The sequence below is a fragment of the Corylus avellana genome, chromosome ca7 (genome assembly GCF_901000735.1).
Source record: "Corylus avellana chromosome ca7, CavTom2PMs-1.0".
In the NCBI taxonomy this organism is placed as follows: domain Eukaryota; kingdom Viridiplantae; phylum Streptophyta; class Magnoliopsida; order Fagales; family Betulaceae; genus Corylus; species Corylus avellana.
The window spans coordinates 22,905,571-22,923,208 of record NC_081547.1 but is presented as its reverse complement, the minus strand read 5'-3'; the positions used below and the strand labels follow the sequence as shown (position 1 = coordinate 22,923,208).

The 17,638-nt window shown below is 34.5% G+C and overlaps 1 protein-coding gene across 3 annotated transcripts in view; it reads left to right on the top strand.

The window, feature by feature from the left end:
- Nucleotides 1-17,638, top strand: part of LOC132186064 (ABC transporter C family member 13) — a 38,798-nt gene that overhangs the window by 3,219 nt on the left and 17,941 nt on the right. The window contains exons 4-24 of one of the 3 annotated variants that reach the window (XM_059599841.1): nt 45-200; nt 306-437; nt 1,368-1,468; nt 2,418-2,481; nt 4,212-4,463; nt 4,814-4,883; nt 5,641-5,701; nt 6,414-6,501; nt 8,216-8,334; nt 10,083-10,180; nt 10,903-10,969; nt 12,227-12,344; nt 12,455-12,571; nt 12,715-12,795; nt 12,875-13,129; nt 14,099-14,200; nt 14,288-14,355; nt 16,252-16,383; nt 16,502-16,649; nt 17,008-17,288; nt 17,428-17,587. In XM_059599841.1, the coding sequence (XP_059455824.1) occupies nt 45-200; nt 306-437; nt 1,368-1,468; nt 2,418-2,481; nt 4,212-4,463; nt 4,814-4,883; nt 5,641-5,701; nt 6,414-6,501; nt 8,216-8,334; nt 10,083-10,180; nt 10,903-10,969; nt 12,227-12,344; nt 12,455-12,571; nt 12,715-12,795; nt 12,875-13,129; nt 14,099-14,200; nt 14,288-14,355; nt 16,252-16,383; nt 16,502-16,649; nt 17,008-17,288; nt 17,428-17,587 (2,670 nt within the window). Of the gene's footprint in view, nt 1-44; nt 201-305; nt 438-1,367; nt 1,469-2,412; nt 2,482-4,211; nt 4,464-4,813; nt 4,884-5,640; nt 5,702-6,413; nt 6,502-8,215; nt 8,335-10,082; nt 10,181-10,902; nt 10,970-12,226; nt 12,345-12,454; nt 12,572-12,714; nt 12,796-12,874; nt 13,130-14,098; nt 14,201-14,287; nt 14,356-16,251; nt 16,384-16,501; nt 16,650-17,007; nt 17,289-17,427; nt 17,588-17,638 lie in introns of those variants that run through there. The other 2 variants (XM_059599842.1, XM_059599843.1) reach the window with 2 other exon arrangements.

Genomic DNA, 17,638 nt, shown 5'->3' with positions numbered 1-17,638 from the left:
TTTGAAGAAGTTAAGATACACTAAGCTTTCAGAAGATCATGCAGATAAATGCACGAGAAAAGTTCTTCTTGCATTATTTTCCTGCTTTGGGAGCGTGTTTGTCTTTTTTGGACGTGGTTTTGCTTTTAAAGAAAGCACTTCATGGAGATTTTATTGTTCATCATGAATGGTTTTTCAGATGTTCTCAGTTTGCAGTCTGGGTAAGCTTTTCAACTTCTAGTCATTGGCTACATTGTTTTTAATTTAATTTTTTTTATATTAACTTTATGTTTGTGTTCTTAGTTTTTGCTTTTACAAATATGTAGACAACTATCATACTCTTTTCAAGGTTGGCCAACTATCAGTACGTGTTTTGCAACTCGGTGCTTTGTTTCTGGTGGATTGTAAAACCACTATTGGGCATCCTCTATTTGCTAGCAACATTTTCTTCGTTGGAGGTACTATTTCTCTCTTAGAAGTTTCTTCTTGCCATGTTCTGTTGTCTCCCGTGGTTTTCTCTGTTGGTAAATTTTCCATTTCTGGATGGATGGGACATTACATTGCCTATTCCTATTTAAGAAATGTCTGCCTGTTTTATTTTCTTCACTACACATAGTTCAGATCTCAATAGTTGCATAGCTTGGTCACAAACATACACGCTAAGTTATCTTCTGTGGTGAAGAAGGCTTAAATCAATTCTCTAAACCTTCAACACCTGGGATGATTTTATTTTTGTAAAATGCTTCATTGGCTTTTACTTTTCATGAAAATAAAAAGGTGTCTGGATGACCAGATGTGGGACGGTTGCAACTAGTACTTACCTCTTCATATTTTTTCCATGTACTATATATATATATCTTTTTTTTTTTTTTTTTTCTTTCAAGAATTTATCATTAGCACAAAGAGGCACAACGAATGGAGATCATCAACCTGAAATCTGAAAAGGAAATAGATAAGAAGGGCTAAATGAGATAGAGATGTAACTGAATAATGATCTTAAAAAAGCAGCTTGACTGTGTGTAAAGGTAACTAAATACACTCCATTGTCTGACAGCTCCTCCAAACCAGAGAGTCTATACAGGCTTAATATGACCACTCTAAAAACTGAAACACTATAATGATGCCAAATAGGTGATGAGATTACTTAAGTTCTCATTTCAGTAATGAGGTTTTTATACAATCTTAGAGTACTTGGAATATTATATCTTTTGGCCAGAAAGCCATTTAGGTTGTGATTAAAATTACTCGTCTTGAGGACATTTTAAAGTCTTTCCAACTCTTTGGCACATTGTACTAAATTCTGAATTGCTTAGGTACAGTAAAATCATGCGGCATCTGAAATTTTTTGCTAGATGGAATCACAATTCATTACAAGTTTCATTTGACAGATTTTGAGATGTCTTAAAGAGAGCTGTGCTGTTTTGTTGGATATCGTGTTTGGCATATCCATTAACATTATCAGAATAAAGCTGACATCTTCCAAGAGCAGGTATTATCTGGTTACTTATTCTCTTCTAGTCCTGTTCTTTCTGGATCATAGTCACATGACTCACATCTAGAAAATTATAACGGAGAATTCAGGTGGCACTATGATTGGTATTGGCTTTGGAAAAAAACTTATGTCTCTGAATAATTTTTTTAAAATACCTTGTTATGAATACAAGCAAGGTTATGACCAAGAAGAGTATTAAAAAGAGAACAACGGCTTTTTAGGTTTTCTTTCCAGTTTGAAGAGTATGGTTACCATTTTCTCTCTCCCCCCCTCCCCAAAAAGGGATAGAAAAACAGTTATTATTTTATTATTTTTTCTGGGACAAGATTTTATTCTTGCTTCATAATTAATATCACCAATCCGAATAACATGAGGCTAGCAGCCTGCCCCCCCTCCCTTTATTTCAAAAACAGAAAAAAAAGAACAAAAAAAAAAAAAAAAAAAAGCATATGCTTTCTTTTGTTCTGCAGTTATTTACCATCTAATGGCTCAATTGATGCCACCAGAATTTTTCTTCTATGCTTGCGTAAACCAAGAACTCCCCCTCTTGTAGTTGATTATGTAGTGGCCTTCCAAGACATTGCTTAACATGATGTTGCACTATCATTTAAGAAAAGTAGCAGGTTTTGGGTTTTACACTTGATAATAAAGCCAGAAAGGAGATTTGCATATATAAGGGCAAAGCCCCCGCTAATAACTTGAATATCCAAATTGATCTAGTAATAATGGTAGGTTACAATTCTTAGCATATAATTTTGTCTGGGCTGTGATTCCATTTTACTTTAATTATCAACAATATGGTGGAAAAGTTATTATAGCAAGCATTATATGCTATATTATTTACTCATTGGACTTCTAAGTGTAATGTGTAGAGATGTAACACTTTGTCCTAATCAATATCGTATTAATGAGATCCATTGACAATACTGTCTTGCCCAAAGTGTAGTTCATTGGAAGAGTCACTGATGTCCACTGACATGGACCTTGAGGAAGGTGGTCATAGGGATTCTGTAAGTATTATGCAATCATCTTATTTTTCATTTTGTTGAATTATTTCGTTGCTTATATTCTCGATTTTTCAATATATTTGGTGATAAAATTCAACCAATGTAAGAAGTTATATGTAATCATCCATTGGGAAATCTATGTTCCAAAGGAATTCCTATGCACACCCAGTCCTGAAGTTTTTATTTCAGTTCTAACCTTTTAAGCTTCATACCTAGGCATTGGTTGCCAAAGAACATTGTCCTACGAGGAAAATGTATTTTCCATCAGCATGTTTACAAAATGGATGTGGATGTCTGTGGGAAAATTTCTAGCCAACACTTTAGGAAGGTCTTAAAGGCATATGGGGAACTTTATTAATTTGATTGGAATCCTTTTGGAAACACTTGGGAACTTGTTTTCACTATTGCAATATGTTGCTTCTTTATGTTTCCTTAGGTCTTCCACAAGGTGATTCTCAAACATCTTTTATAAGTTCCTTTTGTTTTTCCTTAAAATTTCTTCCTAAGTTTCAAATGCTTCCTTAACTCGCTCTTTTTCTTTTTTGGGGAGGAAGGTAATATGGATTTCTTTTTTCCCTTTTGCTTTCCATGATTTATCCTGTTTCTGATTGCATTTCGGGAGTACGAATGACGAAATTATTACATTTTTAAGACACCAAAGATCTTGATTATGGCTACTGTACAAGAATTATCTTAATTCAATGTACTTGTATGCTCTAGTCTTTTGTAAAAGAAAATCTGAACCAATGTAAATGAAGTGGGACTCTATGCTTTACAGAAACAAGCGTGCTTCCAAAAGAGACCTTGTGTCATTCTTGCTCCACAAATATGTAAGAGTAAAAGAACCATTTACTACACTAGTTCAAGATTGTTAAGTCACCACTTATCATAAAAGCTTAAGCTGATAGGAAATGATGAATTTAATTATTTAATTAATACTTTAACACACTCTTTCACGTGTGGACTCAAACTCTTTCTCAACAAGTGAGGCCTAACACGTAGAATATTGAACTGAAATGTGGAATAAACTGTGGAGTTAGTATTTGAACTTAGGAGTTTTGCTTTGATATCATGTTAATAACCACTTATTCAAAAAGCTTAAGCTGGTAGGAAACCATAAATTTAATCGTTTAATTAATACTTTAACAAGGATAATGTTCCACTTTGTTCTTTCATTTTTAATTTGGAAGCTTTCTATAATTTCATTCGAAGAAATGCCGCTATGTGAATATGGCTATTTAGCCTCTATCAGAGTAGCATGACCTCATAATGATTAGCAGTTCAGTTAAGACATGGCCTTACATTTCATTCCTAATCAAGCATATATCTATTTTAGCAGGTCTGTTAAGACATGGCCTTACATGGCATGCCTAATCAAGCATATATCTAGTTTGACTGACGCCTAGCAGCTGTAATAAACTTTCCCTACAAGAACAATTAGTGAAATATTTGTTGCTTGGTCAGTTCTCCACTACCTTATAATATATTAACTGGTGACCTTTTTTTTTCTTTCTTTTCTAATAAAGAGTATAATGTCACTCTTTACTTTCTAGAGGAATCCTTTACCATGAAGAGTACAATTTCAATTATGTAATCCTTGCATATAAATCATAGCAATTGAGGCTTAAAATCCTAACGAGACTACTACTCTTGAATGCTGTCTATTTTAAGTCTTCTCCGTCCTTTTCCTGAAAGCTGACAAATTTGTACCAATTGTAATTTGATTGTCAAAGGGAAAAACACAGAGCTTCTGGGATCTTATGACATTTAAATCTATCACTTCTGTGTTGAATCGTGGTGTGATAAAGCAGCTGGACTTTGAAGATTTGCTTCGGCTACCTGCTGATATGGATCCATCTTCCTGTCATAATACATTGTTAAGCTGTTGGCGAGATCAGTGGATTAGTAATCGCTCTAATCCCTCCTTGTTTAGAGCAATCTGTTGTGCATATGGGTGGCCATATGTACGCCTAGGTTTGTTAAAGGTATTTCTAGCTTCGTAGATGGTTTTGTTTTTATTTTGATGATGCTACCTCTAATTCCTGCTGTGTCTCTTTTAGATAGAGAAGTAAAACATGTAGCATATAGTTTTGTTTTGTTCTTATTGGTTTGTTTACCTTTTAAATAAGTTTACATAATATATTTTGGCAGATTTCAATTAATAATAATGATGATGCTGCCTCTAATTCCTGCTCTGTCTCTTGAAGATAGAGAAGAAAAACATGTAGCATATAGTTTTGTTCTTACTGGTTTGTTTACTTTTTAAATAAGTTCACATAATATTTTTTGGCAGATTTCAATTAATAATAATGAAATTGTATTGGCATATTGCTAGGTGCTTAATGATTGTATTGGTTTTGCGGGACCATTGCTTCTCAATAAGCTGATTCGATTCCTTCAACAAGGTTTTGCTGCAAATGATCACTTCTTAGTTGTGATTCTTCCAATGTTGAAAAAAAATTATAATATGATCCATTACATCACTGCATGATTCATTTCCATTGTTTTTCTGGAAAATTCTTTCTAATTTGGGTGAAACCTCAATTTAATTTAATTTTTTCTTCTAAGCCAGTAATTGTTGGCCCAATTTTTTGACCTTTGTTGGTCTTGTAAATATAGGTCATAGACTAAACCACGTAAATCTTTTCTATTTATTTTCTTTATTCCCTTTAATTTCCTTTACGTTTATGCATTTCTTCAATAACAACTTCATTAAAGAAAACAGGAAAATAAGAACAGGTTATAGAAGTCATCAGACACCCAAGGTGTATTAATATACAAGAGTCACTCATGGAGTACAGGGGGTGGTCGTACATATGGGTACACAAGCATATCATGAGTGATGTTGCCAAAAAATATTGGATATCTAGGCCCATTTTGGGATATTACCTCCATATACTAAAAATGAGGTTACCAAATTGTGATCTTTCACTAAGAGGGGTGAGTAAAACATAAGCATAAGCAGTTTGGTTAGCAACTGGTTCGGCTGGGGAGAAGTTCTCAAAGAACTCTTGCATTTAATTCAGTTTTCAGTTTTACAGCATTAAGAGGCAGACTCTGCATTACTGTTTCACCGATTTTTCTTAGTAATGACTTCTTTATGAAGTTTTAATTGGTTTTATACCTCTTATTATGGAATTTGTTACTGCTTTCTTTTATCAGGTTCTGGGCATTTGGATGGCTATGCTCTTGCAATATCCTTGGGGCTCACATCTGTCTTTAAGTAACTCTCTTGAACTTTTAATGATTGTTTTATATCTTTTTGTTTTCCCTTTTCTTGTGTTTCGCATTTCCAAGTATTGCTTTTCTCTCTTAAACAATGTAGAAGAGAAACAGGAGTAACTCTGCTTACAATAAGTTTAGGAAAAGAACAAAATATTCGTGATAATTTTAGTCGAGCAATAATTCTGAAGTCAAATTCAATTAAAATGGTTATAACAACATGAACAGGAAACCTGATATATTACATTCACAAGATTTTTTTTTTTTTTTTGTGGTCAATTCTGGAATACTTGATATCATTGTATGGTGTCAGCCTTTTATAAACCTGGTTTTTGGTGTTCATAGCATTGTTATTGTGGTTCACTACTCTACTTGACCATGTCACATTTAGACAATCATTGAATGCATTAGTTATTCTTCTTAACACAATATCAACCATTTGAAGAATATTATTTCATTTTCCTTTGAAATCTTTTTTTGTACCTAGATTATGTTTGTAGAAGACATGATTGGAGGATGACTATTGTATGTATGGACTGGCATATAGTTTCTTTTACCTTCACAGCCTATGCTACTTTTAATTTACACAACCTCTCTCTCTCTGTCTCTCTCTCCCTGAGAGACATACTTTAATTCTGCTGTCAAATACTGTGTTCTTAATGCTGTTTACCACTAACAGTAATATTTTTTGAATGGTTGTCCCAATTGCGCAGATCTTTTTTGGATACACAATACAGTTTCCATCTTTCCAAGCTGAAGCTAAAGTTACGATCTGGTATCATGACTGTAATATACCAGAAGGTATGTCTTCTCCGTATTCTGTTTAAAGTGTATGAATATCAATTCATTCAACTTACTGGAGATGACATAATTGTGGACCATCCATAAACCTTTTGTAACATATGACTGGTAAAAGGAGAAAAATTGGTTGTCTTTTATGTACTCTTTAAAGATTGTCTTTATTGTAACACATCACATATTTTAATTAAAATGCTTTGGTTGGAAAACAAGGACTGGTGGATCTATTGGTCATGTAACCATTAGCAGGTTTTGTACCATATTTTTGAAGTTATCATTGAATCTTAGGGTCCTAATAAATACAAAATTTTGGGCATTTTGATAGAAAGTTTTCACTTTGACAACATGACCATGCTGAAATGCTGATATTTGTTCACTCTGATCACTTTAAAAGAAAAAGATAATTTTGTTTCTCCACCAGCAATGGCAAAAAACTAGCTCGACAAAGGTCAAATGAAGGTGAAGCTTGACAAGGAAATAATTGAGCAGGAAAAGGTTGTCATACATAATCTTGGGGATCAGATGATGAATATTGAGTTCTACTAACTGGTATAAGCTGCTTCATCAAAGAACTGTATCAGTTTTGACCTTCAAAAAATATTAATGAAATTGCATTTAAGGCATCCTTTTTGATGGTACAAGTTCTAATATAACTAGATTGGTGAGGTCAATTATGAACATCCTATGTATTATATATTAACAGTTTTTGCTCTTTAAAAGCAGCCTGTTTTCTCTCACTTTAGAACTGCTTAAGCTTTTGGGGCAATGGGTTTTCTAACATAGGATTGAAGTCCGAGTTTTCTGTTTAGTCCTGTGTTCAAATCATGGGAAATTCTGATGTAATCTCTTTTGTTCTCTGTGGGCAATCTCCATCTCCTTGTGGGAGTCTATTATGGTCTATTTGTTCTAGCTGTGAGATTTCCAGAAGTTCTGGTCAAAAAGTTTATGTTAGAAAGTCCACAACACTTGGGGGCTTGATATGGGTTTATGTATTAGTTGTGCCTCTCCATCTCATAGATTAAAGGCTTTAACATAATATTGTAGTCCTGTTTCATATTCTTGAACTCCATGCAGGTGTACTTATTAAAAGCAATATTAGGAAAACTTATTAAAAATGGTCTGGGTAATGAAGACCTATAATTTCACTTGGTCTACCCATTATATCTGTTTTATACTCACAACATCAAATTGTTTGTACTGGTTTCCTGGTACTTGATTTGCCCTGTTAAATAATCAGTTGATTTACATTTTGATGATTTTGAATTTGTCAAAAAATAACGATTCATCCAGCTGCTCAGCTTGCGCCCTTTTAGGTGGCAATGGATTGCTTGCTGTTAAATCATGTATATGATAGTGCTTTACATTTTGAATTTCAAGCATATTGTAGAGCTCCTTTTAGATACCTTCTTAATTTCTCTTTATCTCTATTGATATCTTTATTCGAGGAAATTATTGCTATAACCATACAGTCAGATTGTTTTTTGTTGTTGTTGTCGTCTTTTCTCCCCTGCCTCCCTCCCCCTCCTTTTGCCTATATTGTCATCTAGGTCTGTGCATGTTACTGTTGCATGTTCCTTTATATATATATATATATATATATATATATATATATATATGTCCCATTCCTTGTCCCCTTCCCCTTGAATTGATAGGCCTTTAGTTTACCTGGCAAGAACTCACATGATTACTTTATTTGAAGTTTTATTCTTTCTTACAGTGTCTATGTATCAGCCTAGCAGAGCGGTCAAAATTTTCTGAGGGGGAAATTCAGACATTCATGTCCATAGATGCTGATAGAACTGTCAACTTGTGTAACAGTTTCCATGATATGTGGAGGTAATTGCTCTTGCTTTATTACTCCTTTCCTCTTGTAATTTAGTAAATTGACTATCATTAGTTTTGTTTAATTATTCTTATGCAAATGAATTGCATATTTTTCCCACTTTTCCCCTGCGTTCTAAATGCAGAAGTAGAGATCATTGTTACATTTGAAAAATTATTGGCCTCATATGATAATGCTTTTTGGAGGAGCTTTTTGCTTTTTAACAAAAAAGCAAAAGCATTAACAAACAACTCCAAATAGAATATACTCACAAATACTCAAAACTTCTTTCACATTTATGTCACATTAGAACACCTTTTCAACCAAAAAGCAAAAAGCACCTCCAAAAAGTTTTATCAAACGAACCCAATATTGTTTTTCAGTTTTTAGGTCTTCTTCTCATGTGATGAAGTTCAAGGTGACCATGTCAAAGGATGCCCCCTTTTTTTTTTGGCACTTTGCATAGACATCTTAGCCTTCTCAATTTTGCAAATCTGGTAACGGAAATTAAATATATAGCAGATACTTTTGTTAGCGTAGATATTTTATTGAGTATCTACTAGGCTCCCTGTCGAATATGTGCAAGACTCACCTCAAAATTTTTCAACTTTTCCCTGGGCATTAGTTCATAATACATAATTTTGAACGTATGCACTCAGGTCTCATACTGATCTCTCAGAAGTGGAAGTGATCACTGTAATTATTGAAAAACATCAGTTGAATGAGTCTGTTTCCAGCCAAGCTTTCCTTGAACAATTTTGGCACAACTATGGCTGATTCCTGGTTTATGTTATATATGAGTATTCTGAAAAGCATTGAGAAGCATCTGGCCCAGAGGCTTCCTCAGTTGAGCAGTGTTGCCAAAATGCTGTCTATGTCAAACAACATAGACAACATAGACATTATTACTTACCAAAAAAAAAAACATATTTGAAGTTTTATGTGATGGTAATTAACCAGTGGTCAAAAGCATCTGTCCTTTCTTCACAGCTGAAGAAAGAAAGAACCAGAATTCAAACAATTAATTAATGGTTGAACAATAATTTTGCAATATTAGAAAGGGGGAAAAAATCTAACCAATGATTCAGGCCACCTCTAGTGACTTGGCATAGTTGATGTCAGTATTGAGAGCAAAATTGGGCCGAAGCGCTTAAGTCTGTCCAACACAATAGACCTGTAAATGTATTATGTTCCATTGGTTAGATGGCCTTCTTGATCAATTGCTCAAAAGTGGCAACAGTATTTCTGTGGGGCTCTGCTATCATGTTACAAACAAGAAGTGAAAATGTTGGAAGTGTGTTTTACAGTTGAGGCACGACCAATTATATATGTGAAATGGTAATGAACAATATAAGTGTTATAGGCTACCTACAGTAAGAAAGGTGTATAATATTTTTATTTTTTTTTAACAGATTTACATTTTGTAAAGCCCCTTGGTCTACATGGAGACAGTGGTGTTGGCTATTAAAATAATGCAATGAAACATAACCAATAGGAAGCTTTTGTATTCTGTTTTTCTTTTTATTTCTTTAGGTTTCATTTTATACAAATTTTTATGTGTCAATATGCAGCTCGAGATCCCATTTTCCTTCCGTTGATGATAATATTGGCCATAAAGTAAAAACGTTGAAGTAGTAGTGTTAATATGTAAATAGTTTCTTCAGCATTCTGCCTGTTTCTTAGAATCTAAACTCTGAGCTTGTTTGTGCGTTGATCTTTTGTAATAGTTTTTTGAACCACTCTGGTTTGATGATTGTTTCAGCTTGCCATTGCAAATAGGAGTGGCTTTGTGTCTTTTGTATATGCAAGTCAGGTTTGCTTTTGTCTCTGGAATTGCAATAACCATCTTATTGATACCAGGTATGTATATGCAGTGTCCTAATTCTCAAATGACATGAGTAATAAGCAACCATGTATTTTTCTATTATTGGATTCAAAACTAGGGAAACATGCCTTTCATGACCCAGAACCCAATTTCTCAATGACAAATCTCAAACTGTTTGGGTACAATGACAGGGATTAGATTCTTTACGTATCTTAATAAGACCAGAAATCTAAATGAATTCCTAATTTGACTATTAAAATAAATCAAAGGTCATTTATAAGCCCAATAACTAAATAAGGCTCACATACTAAAAGATTAAGATTGATGGCCCACAATTATGCTCTCATGTCCAACAATGATTAGAATGACTAGAAATACCCTTGACTCACAAATCTATTGATGCATCTATGAATACTAATGATATCTCAAAAGTATCCTTGAATATTTCTATAGAATTCCCACCAACATATTTTGATACCTTAAAATCAATATTCTTTGTTTACATTGTTGACATGCAGTTAATACGTTTGATGTTTTCTAATTTCATAATGTGTATGAATGTTGGTGAGATCTGCCCATTGTCAATATATATGAGTGCTTTTATTTCCTTATTGGTGGGTTCACTGGTGATTATCTGCCAGTTTAATTCTCTTCATTTGTGGACAGATCATTCTCTGGCGTTGCACATTTCTAAATTGTTGCAACTTACTTTTTAGGAACAGTATTTCATTTTGTGATTGAATTTTCTCATGTGCAGTCAATAAATGGATTTCTAAATTGATTGCGAGGGCTACTGAGAAAATGATGAAGCAAAAGGATGAGAGGTAGAAATATCTTTTATCTCATTCTCCTTAGGACTACTGAAGTTTGTTAAGAAAAGAAATAATTGTATTTTTTTATGATACATGCAATAGATATGTTGTACGGTTGAAGTATTACAATATGGTTGAAGTATTGTGTAATAGTATGCAATTTGAGAATTCGAGTCCCTACCAAACATATTAAAACCTCTTTCTGCTTTGGGGTAAATTTTGCTTTATCAGTTGGACTTGAGGTTTACCTCCTTTTTTTTTAAAAAAAATTTGTTCCTTTTTTTTTTAGGGGGGGGATGTGTTAGAGAACATTTGTCCACAAACAAGCAGTAAGAACACAGAAAGTGCAGTTCTTGAATTAATGTCTTCTTCGCAATAACATAGATTGAATAAGTTTCCTGGTGGAATTTTGAGTTCAAGTGGTTTGTATAAGTTGGAGAAGTAGGTATAGTATACCTAAAGAGCCTTCGGAAAGAACGAGGGGAAGGCTTACTTTTGGTCCTTTCGATCTTTCTGTTGTAGTTATAATATTTATCTTTATCATGGAAGTTTTCTGTATGTGTATTCTTGCATGATGGTGTGTATCCATTCTCTTTGAAACCTTCTTCTGCTGAAGTCAATTCATATGCTTATATTTTCTGTTCTGCTCAAAGAGGTACATTGTCTATTAGTTTGTGTAGTTTTTAACCATGTTTGGCTATTCCAAATGTAATCTTACTTTTTAGTAATCAGATACTCTTTCCTTTTCTTTCTGTAGTCATAACCCTTAATTTATGACTATTTCAAAGCAGGTTAAATCATATATCTGTCTTCTTTATTTTGTTTTACTTTGTTTTTTAATTTTTAATTTTTAATTTATTTTGTTTTTTTCCCTTCTAGTTCTTACTATTGTATTAGCCACAAGGAATATCCAGTAGGTGACACGTTTCTAGCAAAACATAGTTTTTCTTGTTCTTGTCCTGCAACATTATGGTTATCTTTCTCTAGTGGTTTAGTGATTGTTCAAAATTTATCCCTTTTTATGCTCATAATCAAAGGAAAGCTGGTGCTTGCATATCTGGGAAGAGATTAATAATGCTTTGTCCTGGACATGGAATTTTATAGCTTTATTTGGGCTGTTAGCCTCAGGTAGCTGGGATGAGTTGGCAACAACTTGAACATCAACAATTGCAAAGGATAGCAGTTGCAACTATAGAATCGATTATCATGTCTTTTAGATCTATTTTATTTTCTAGAATATTTACATTCAAATAGTTTGATGCTTAATAGGATAAGAAGGACCGGTGAACTTTTGAGGCATATTCGCACTTTGAAGATGTATGGCTGGGAGCTTCTTTTTTCTAGCTGGTTGATGGAAACGAGATCTTCAGAAGTGACCCATCTAACTGTATGATTTGTACTTGTGCTCTTTGAGTACCCAAAATTTATGCAATGGATTAGACAACTTCCATCTTCCCATGCCTAAACAAGTCCTGAATTTGATTGCATTTTTGTTAGACGCGGAAGTACCTAGATGCGTGGTGTGTATTCTTTTGGGCCACAACACCCACTCTTTTCTCCCTGTTCACATTCGGACTCTTTACACTCATGGGACATCAACTTGATGCTGCAACGGTATGCTAACTGTTTCCCAAGCACTTGTGATAACTTAGTGACACAGTATTGTTTCCTATTTTTTTTTTCTTCTACGTGCATCTCCTTTTATCAATGTAGTTATTATCAATAAAGTTGATCTCTCTGAAAAACCTTAATTGCAGGTCTTCACTTGTCTTGCTCTGTTTAATACCTTGATATCTCCTCTAAATTCATTTCCATGGGTCATTAATGGACTCATTGATGTGAGTTCTCTACGTCCCATTAGTTTTGAAGCAGATCTCTATTGTGCTTGGTGGTTATTGATTGATTTCTTCATGCCAGGCCATAATATCTACTAGGCGATTGAGCAGGTTCCTTGCTTGCTCTGAGCGCAAACCTGAGGTGGAACAGACAGCTGATTCTCCTTCACCAATTTCTTTGGATGAACAGTCTGAAGCTACCTTTAGAAACATGGCTATTGTTATCCAAGATGCATGTTGTAATTGGTCAAGCAGTGATGAAAAAGAATTGAATATGGTTTTGAATCATGTGACTCTAGACCTCCAAAAGGGTTCCTTTGTTGCAGTAATTGGAGAGGTCAGACCTGTACCTGAAGTTTTTCAAAATTTTGTTCATCCATTACTACATATCTAGTCTCGGTATTTTGGTAACATAGTCCTGAACTATTTTAGTTATGTGCTTAAAAGTTTGACAATAATTTTTATCTGTTACCAATCCCCCGAATCTAAACTAATAAAAAATGGTGAATATATCATTTCATCAATATTCTAGCTCTCTCACGTGTGAGTCTAGACTTCCAGTGATTTAGGCTCAACATGTGGACTTTTTAAATTTTCAAATGGGACACCTGCTTTCATACCATGGTAGATTGCAACTTCTCCCAAAAGTCTAAGGAAATGATGAATTTAATCATAGCCTAGAATGCTCTAACAAAATTTCATAGTGCCTTATTTAAATTTTCCACTTATCTTGCTTTAAGTTCATTATATGTCAAGTCTAGGTAACAGTATTTTATTTCAAATCTGTCATAGTACTGATACTGCATATGATTCTAAATGATAGTTTTTATAGATGTGTCATCATAATGTGCAATCCCATTGTAGAATTTGTTAATGAAGGTCTGAATGTTTTTCATTGGCTGTCAATTGTTTGCAACCCATATCCTTTGTTCCCGGCTTGTGAACGATTGTTAAAATCTTTAATTGCAATATATATGCAATTAAGAATACTACTTTCAGGCAGTTGGTGCCTCTCATTTTGTGACCTTGTATTGCTAATGGCACTGGAAGTGGGTGGTTTTAGAAAAGTCAAGAAGCTGCTTGGCCACTAGTCTGAAATTTCTTGGCCAAGATTTTCCAGTACATCTGGAGCATTGGAAATGATAATATTAACTAAAGCTTTTCTGTTAGTTGTATATGTCGATAAATGAAATGGAGATTAGCACTCTGATAAGTAGTAATCTTTGAAGTAAGAATCTCATTTGCTGTAAATTCCATATCAAGATTTACTACATTATCCTTCACCCACCTAACCACATGTATTCAGGTTGGTTCAGGTAAATCATCCTTATTAAATTCAATTTTGGGAGAAATGCACCTTCTTCATGGATTAATACATTCAAGTGGATCTATAGCATATGTACCACAGGTTCAAAGCTTCTCTGCACATTGGTTTACCATATTTACGGTCAAAATGAAAGTTTCTTATGTTGTCCTTTGCTGTTTGCAACTGTAGGTACCATGGATTCTATCTGGAACGATACGTGATAACATATTATTTGGAAAGGATTATGATCCCAGAAGGTGTTATCCCGTCAACAATAATAAATATTTTGATCTTGATTTTCTTGATATATATATATATATATATATATATATATATATATTTTTGATAAGTAATTCACTCTAAATAGAAAGCTCAAAGGGGCGCAATCCTAGTACACGGGAAGTATACAGGAGAAACCCCCTATTAGGGAGAAGAGGGAAAAGAAAATTCTAAAAAGTCAGAAAAACTAGAGAAAAGCAGTTGCTATCCATGTGTAAAGGGGTTTGAAGATAACATTCTTTAGCTCTACTACCGAAATCTTGTAATCTTCAAAATTCCTTGCATTTCGCTCTCTCCAAATACACCACATTAAGTACAAAGGTGCCATCCTCCAAATTTCTAAAATGTTATGCTTCCCAACTAACATCTCCAACTAGCCAACAACTCTGTTACCCTTTTAGGTATGACCCATTGAACACCAAAAAGACGGAAAAGCGAACCCCATAATTCTCTTGCTATTTCACTGTAAAGAAAAAGATGATCAATGGACTCCCCACTCCTCTTGCAAATACAACATCAATCCAGTACTATAACGTTCCCCTTCCTTAGGTTATCCATAGTCAAGATTTTTCCTAATGCTGCCATCGACACAAAGAACGTCACTCTCAAAAGAGCCTTAACTCTTCAAATACTGGGGAACTAGCAGGAATGGACAACACATTATAAAAGGACCTAACTTCAAAAATTCTACCTTTTGGAGGGGTTCCAACATATTTTATTCTCACCGCCATGGCTCAATCTGATAGAATACAAAAGTTCAAAGAAAGAAGTGACCGACCAAATCCACCTCCCAATCATGCACAAGTTTGGTAAAAGATATATTCCATTGAAGATTTCCCTTAAGGAGCTACATATGATCCGCCACCCTTGCGTTTTACAACACGCAATACTAAACAAGTCCAGAAATGTTGTCTTCAGGGGTTGGTCTGCACACCACAAATCATGCCAAAACTTGATCTTGGATCCATCTCCTACTTCCTATCTAACAAAACTAAAAAAAAAAAAAAAAAACTCCCCACCCCCAGCTTATATATTTCCACCCTCTCACTCCGAAGGGCCCCACTACCTCCTTGGAACACCAATCTCCCCTTATGCTATCATATTTAGTTTTCACAACCGATCTCCACAAAGCCCCACTTTCTGTGGTGTAACGCCATAACCATTTTTTTCAGGAGAGTTTGGTTAAACTGAATTAGAATTCTTACCCTAAACCACTAGATAGCATCGAAGAAAAAATCTCGACCAATTAACTAAGTGGAACTTAAACTCATTTCCACCCCATAAAAAGTTACTTTGAAGCATTTCAATCCGATTAGCCACACCTACGGGAATGGGGAAAATAGACAAATAATAAGTAGGTTAATTGGAAAGAGTGCTTTTTATCAAAGTCAACCTACCTCCCTTAGACAGATAAAGCCTCTTCCAATCAGCCAAACGACATTCCATTTTTTCAACAATACGATTTTTCCAATAGATGTAGCCTTATACGAAGCTCCCAAAGGAAGACCCAAAAACTTCATTGGCAAAGATGCCACTCTACAACCAAGAATACGAGCCAAACCTTATACAACACCGACATCTCCAACGAGAACTAATGAATGTCTGGATAGTCAAATTTTGGTAGCTAATGAATGTCTGGATGGCCAAATTTTCCTGATATATTGACTACACTGACAGACTTTATTAAAATTATTCTGATTCTATGAACAATACAAATTTTCTTTTCCCTCACCATTTAATCTTACCCTTTTTATTTACAAATCTTATGTTCTCATCTTCGATTGTTCCAAGTCCTAAAAAACCAGAAATCTTGAAAATTGTAGTTCTCCACATTGACAACTATGGATACATGAATATTTTTCTTCTTTGAGCAGATACTCAGATACTTTACAGGCATGTGCACTGGATGTTGATATTTCGTTAATGGTTGGGGGAGACATGTCTTATACTGGAGAAAAAGGAATGAACATATCAGGTGGACAAAGAGCTCGTCTTGCTTTGGCGAGGTTATAGCATCTTCCATTCCCACTGTGGCTAGCTTCCATTCTACCTTATTCTTTTTTCTTTGAAATTTCATATGGGATTCTTATCAAACTACAACTTGCAACTTTGTGCTATGAACAGGGCTATTTATCATGGCTCCGATATTTTTATGCTTGATGATGTCCTCAGTGCAGTTGATGCTCAGGTTGCTCATTGGATTTTATGTAATGCAATTCTGGGTCCTCTTATGAAGCAACACACACGTGTACTTTGTACGCATAATGTTCAGGTGATTCCCTTGAAATGTTATGGTTTTCTCAAGATATCTACTTGAGTTAAGTAAACATTTTATTTAGATTGATGTTCAGCTGGTGGATAAGAGGAATATTTTAAGAGAGAAATTTATTGTTTTTTCTTAGAACATATTGTTAGTTGTGAAATATATATATATATATATAGACACACACACACTTATTCTCCTCGAACTAGCATTTGTAACACTTGATCCCTCTCCAACTACCATTTGGGTACAAAGAGACCATTGATTTTCTCTGATTTTAGCTTTCACAAGTTAATCTCACTGAGTATTTATGGTTTGTGGCAGTCATTATGCAAATGAATTTTGTTTTGTGTTTCTTCACCTCCAGGCAATATCTTGTGCTGATTTGGTGGTTGTATTGGAAAAAGGACATGTGAAGTGGGTGGGGAGTTCAGCTGACTTGTCAGCTTCTTCATATTCAGCATTCTCTCCACTAAATGAATTTGATACATATTTGCACATTCAAAGACAAGATTCCAGCGTGGATACTAATTCTGAAGTCCAACTAAATATCCTAGAAAAAATTACTGTTGGTGTTTCGGAGGAAGCACAAGAGATAATTGAAGTTGAGCAACGAAAAGAGGGCAGAGTTGAACTTACTGTATATGAGTGAGTACAAATATTTTCTCCTGCTTATAGGACATAACAGTATCTTGAAACTGCACTTTGTTAGGGCCTTTCTCTTGATAAATTTCTCCCTGAACATTTTATCGGTACCATAAAATTTGTTCATTGTTATCTCTTTCAGGAATTATGCTGCATTTTCTGGTTGGCTTATTACCGTTGTAATATGCTTGTCAGCAATTTTAATGCAAGCTTCTCGTAATGGAAATGATCTGTGGCTATCATTTTGGGTTGATACAACAACAGGACGTGGTCAGTCAGAATACTCCACCTCCTTTTATCTGGTATTCAACTTCCGTACTTTTCCATATAATTGCAATTTGATAAGGGTCCCT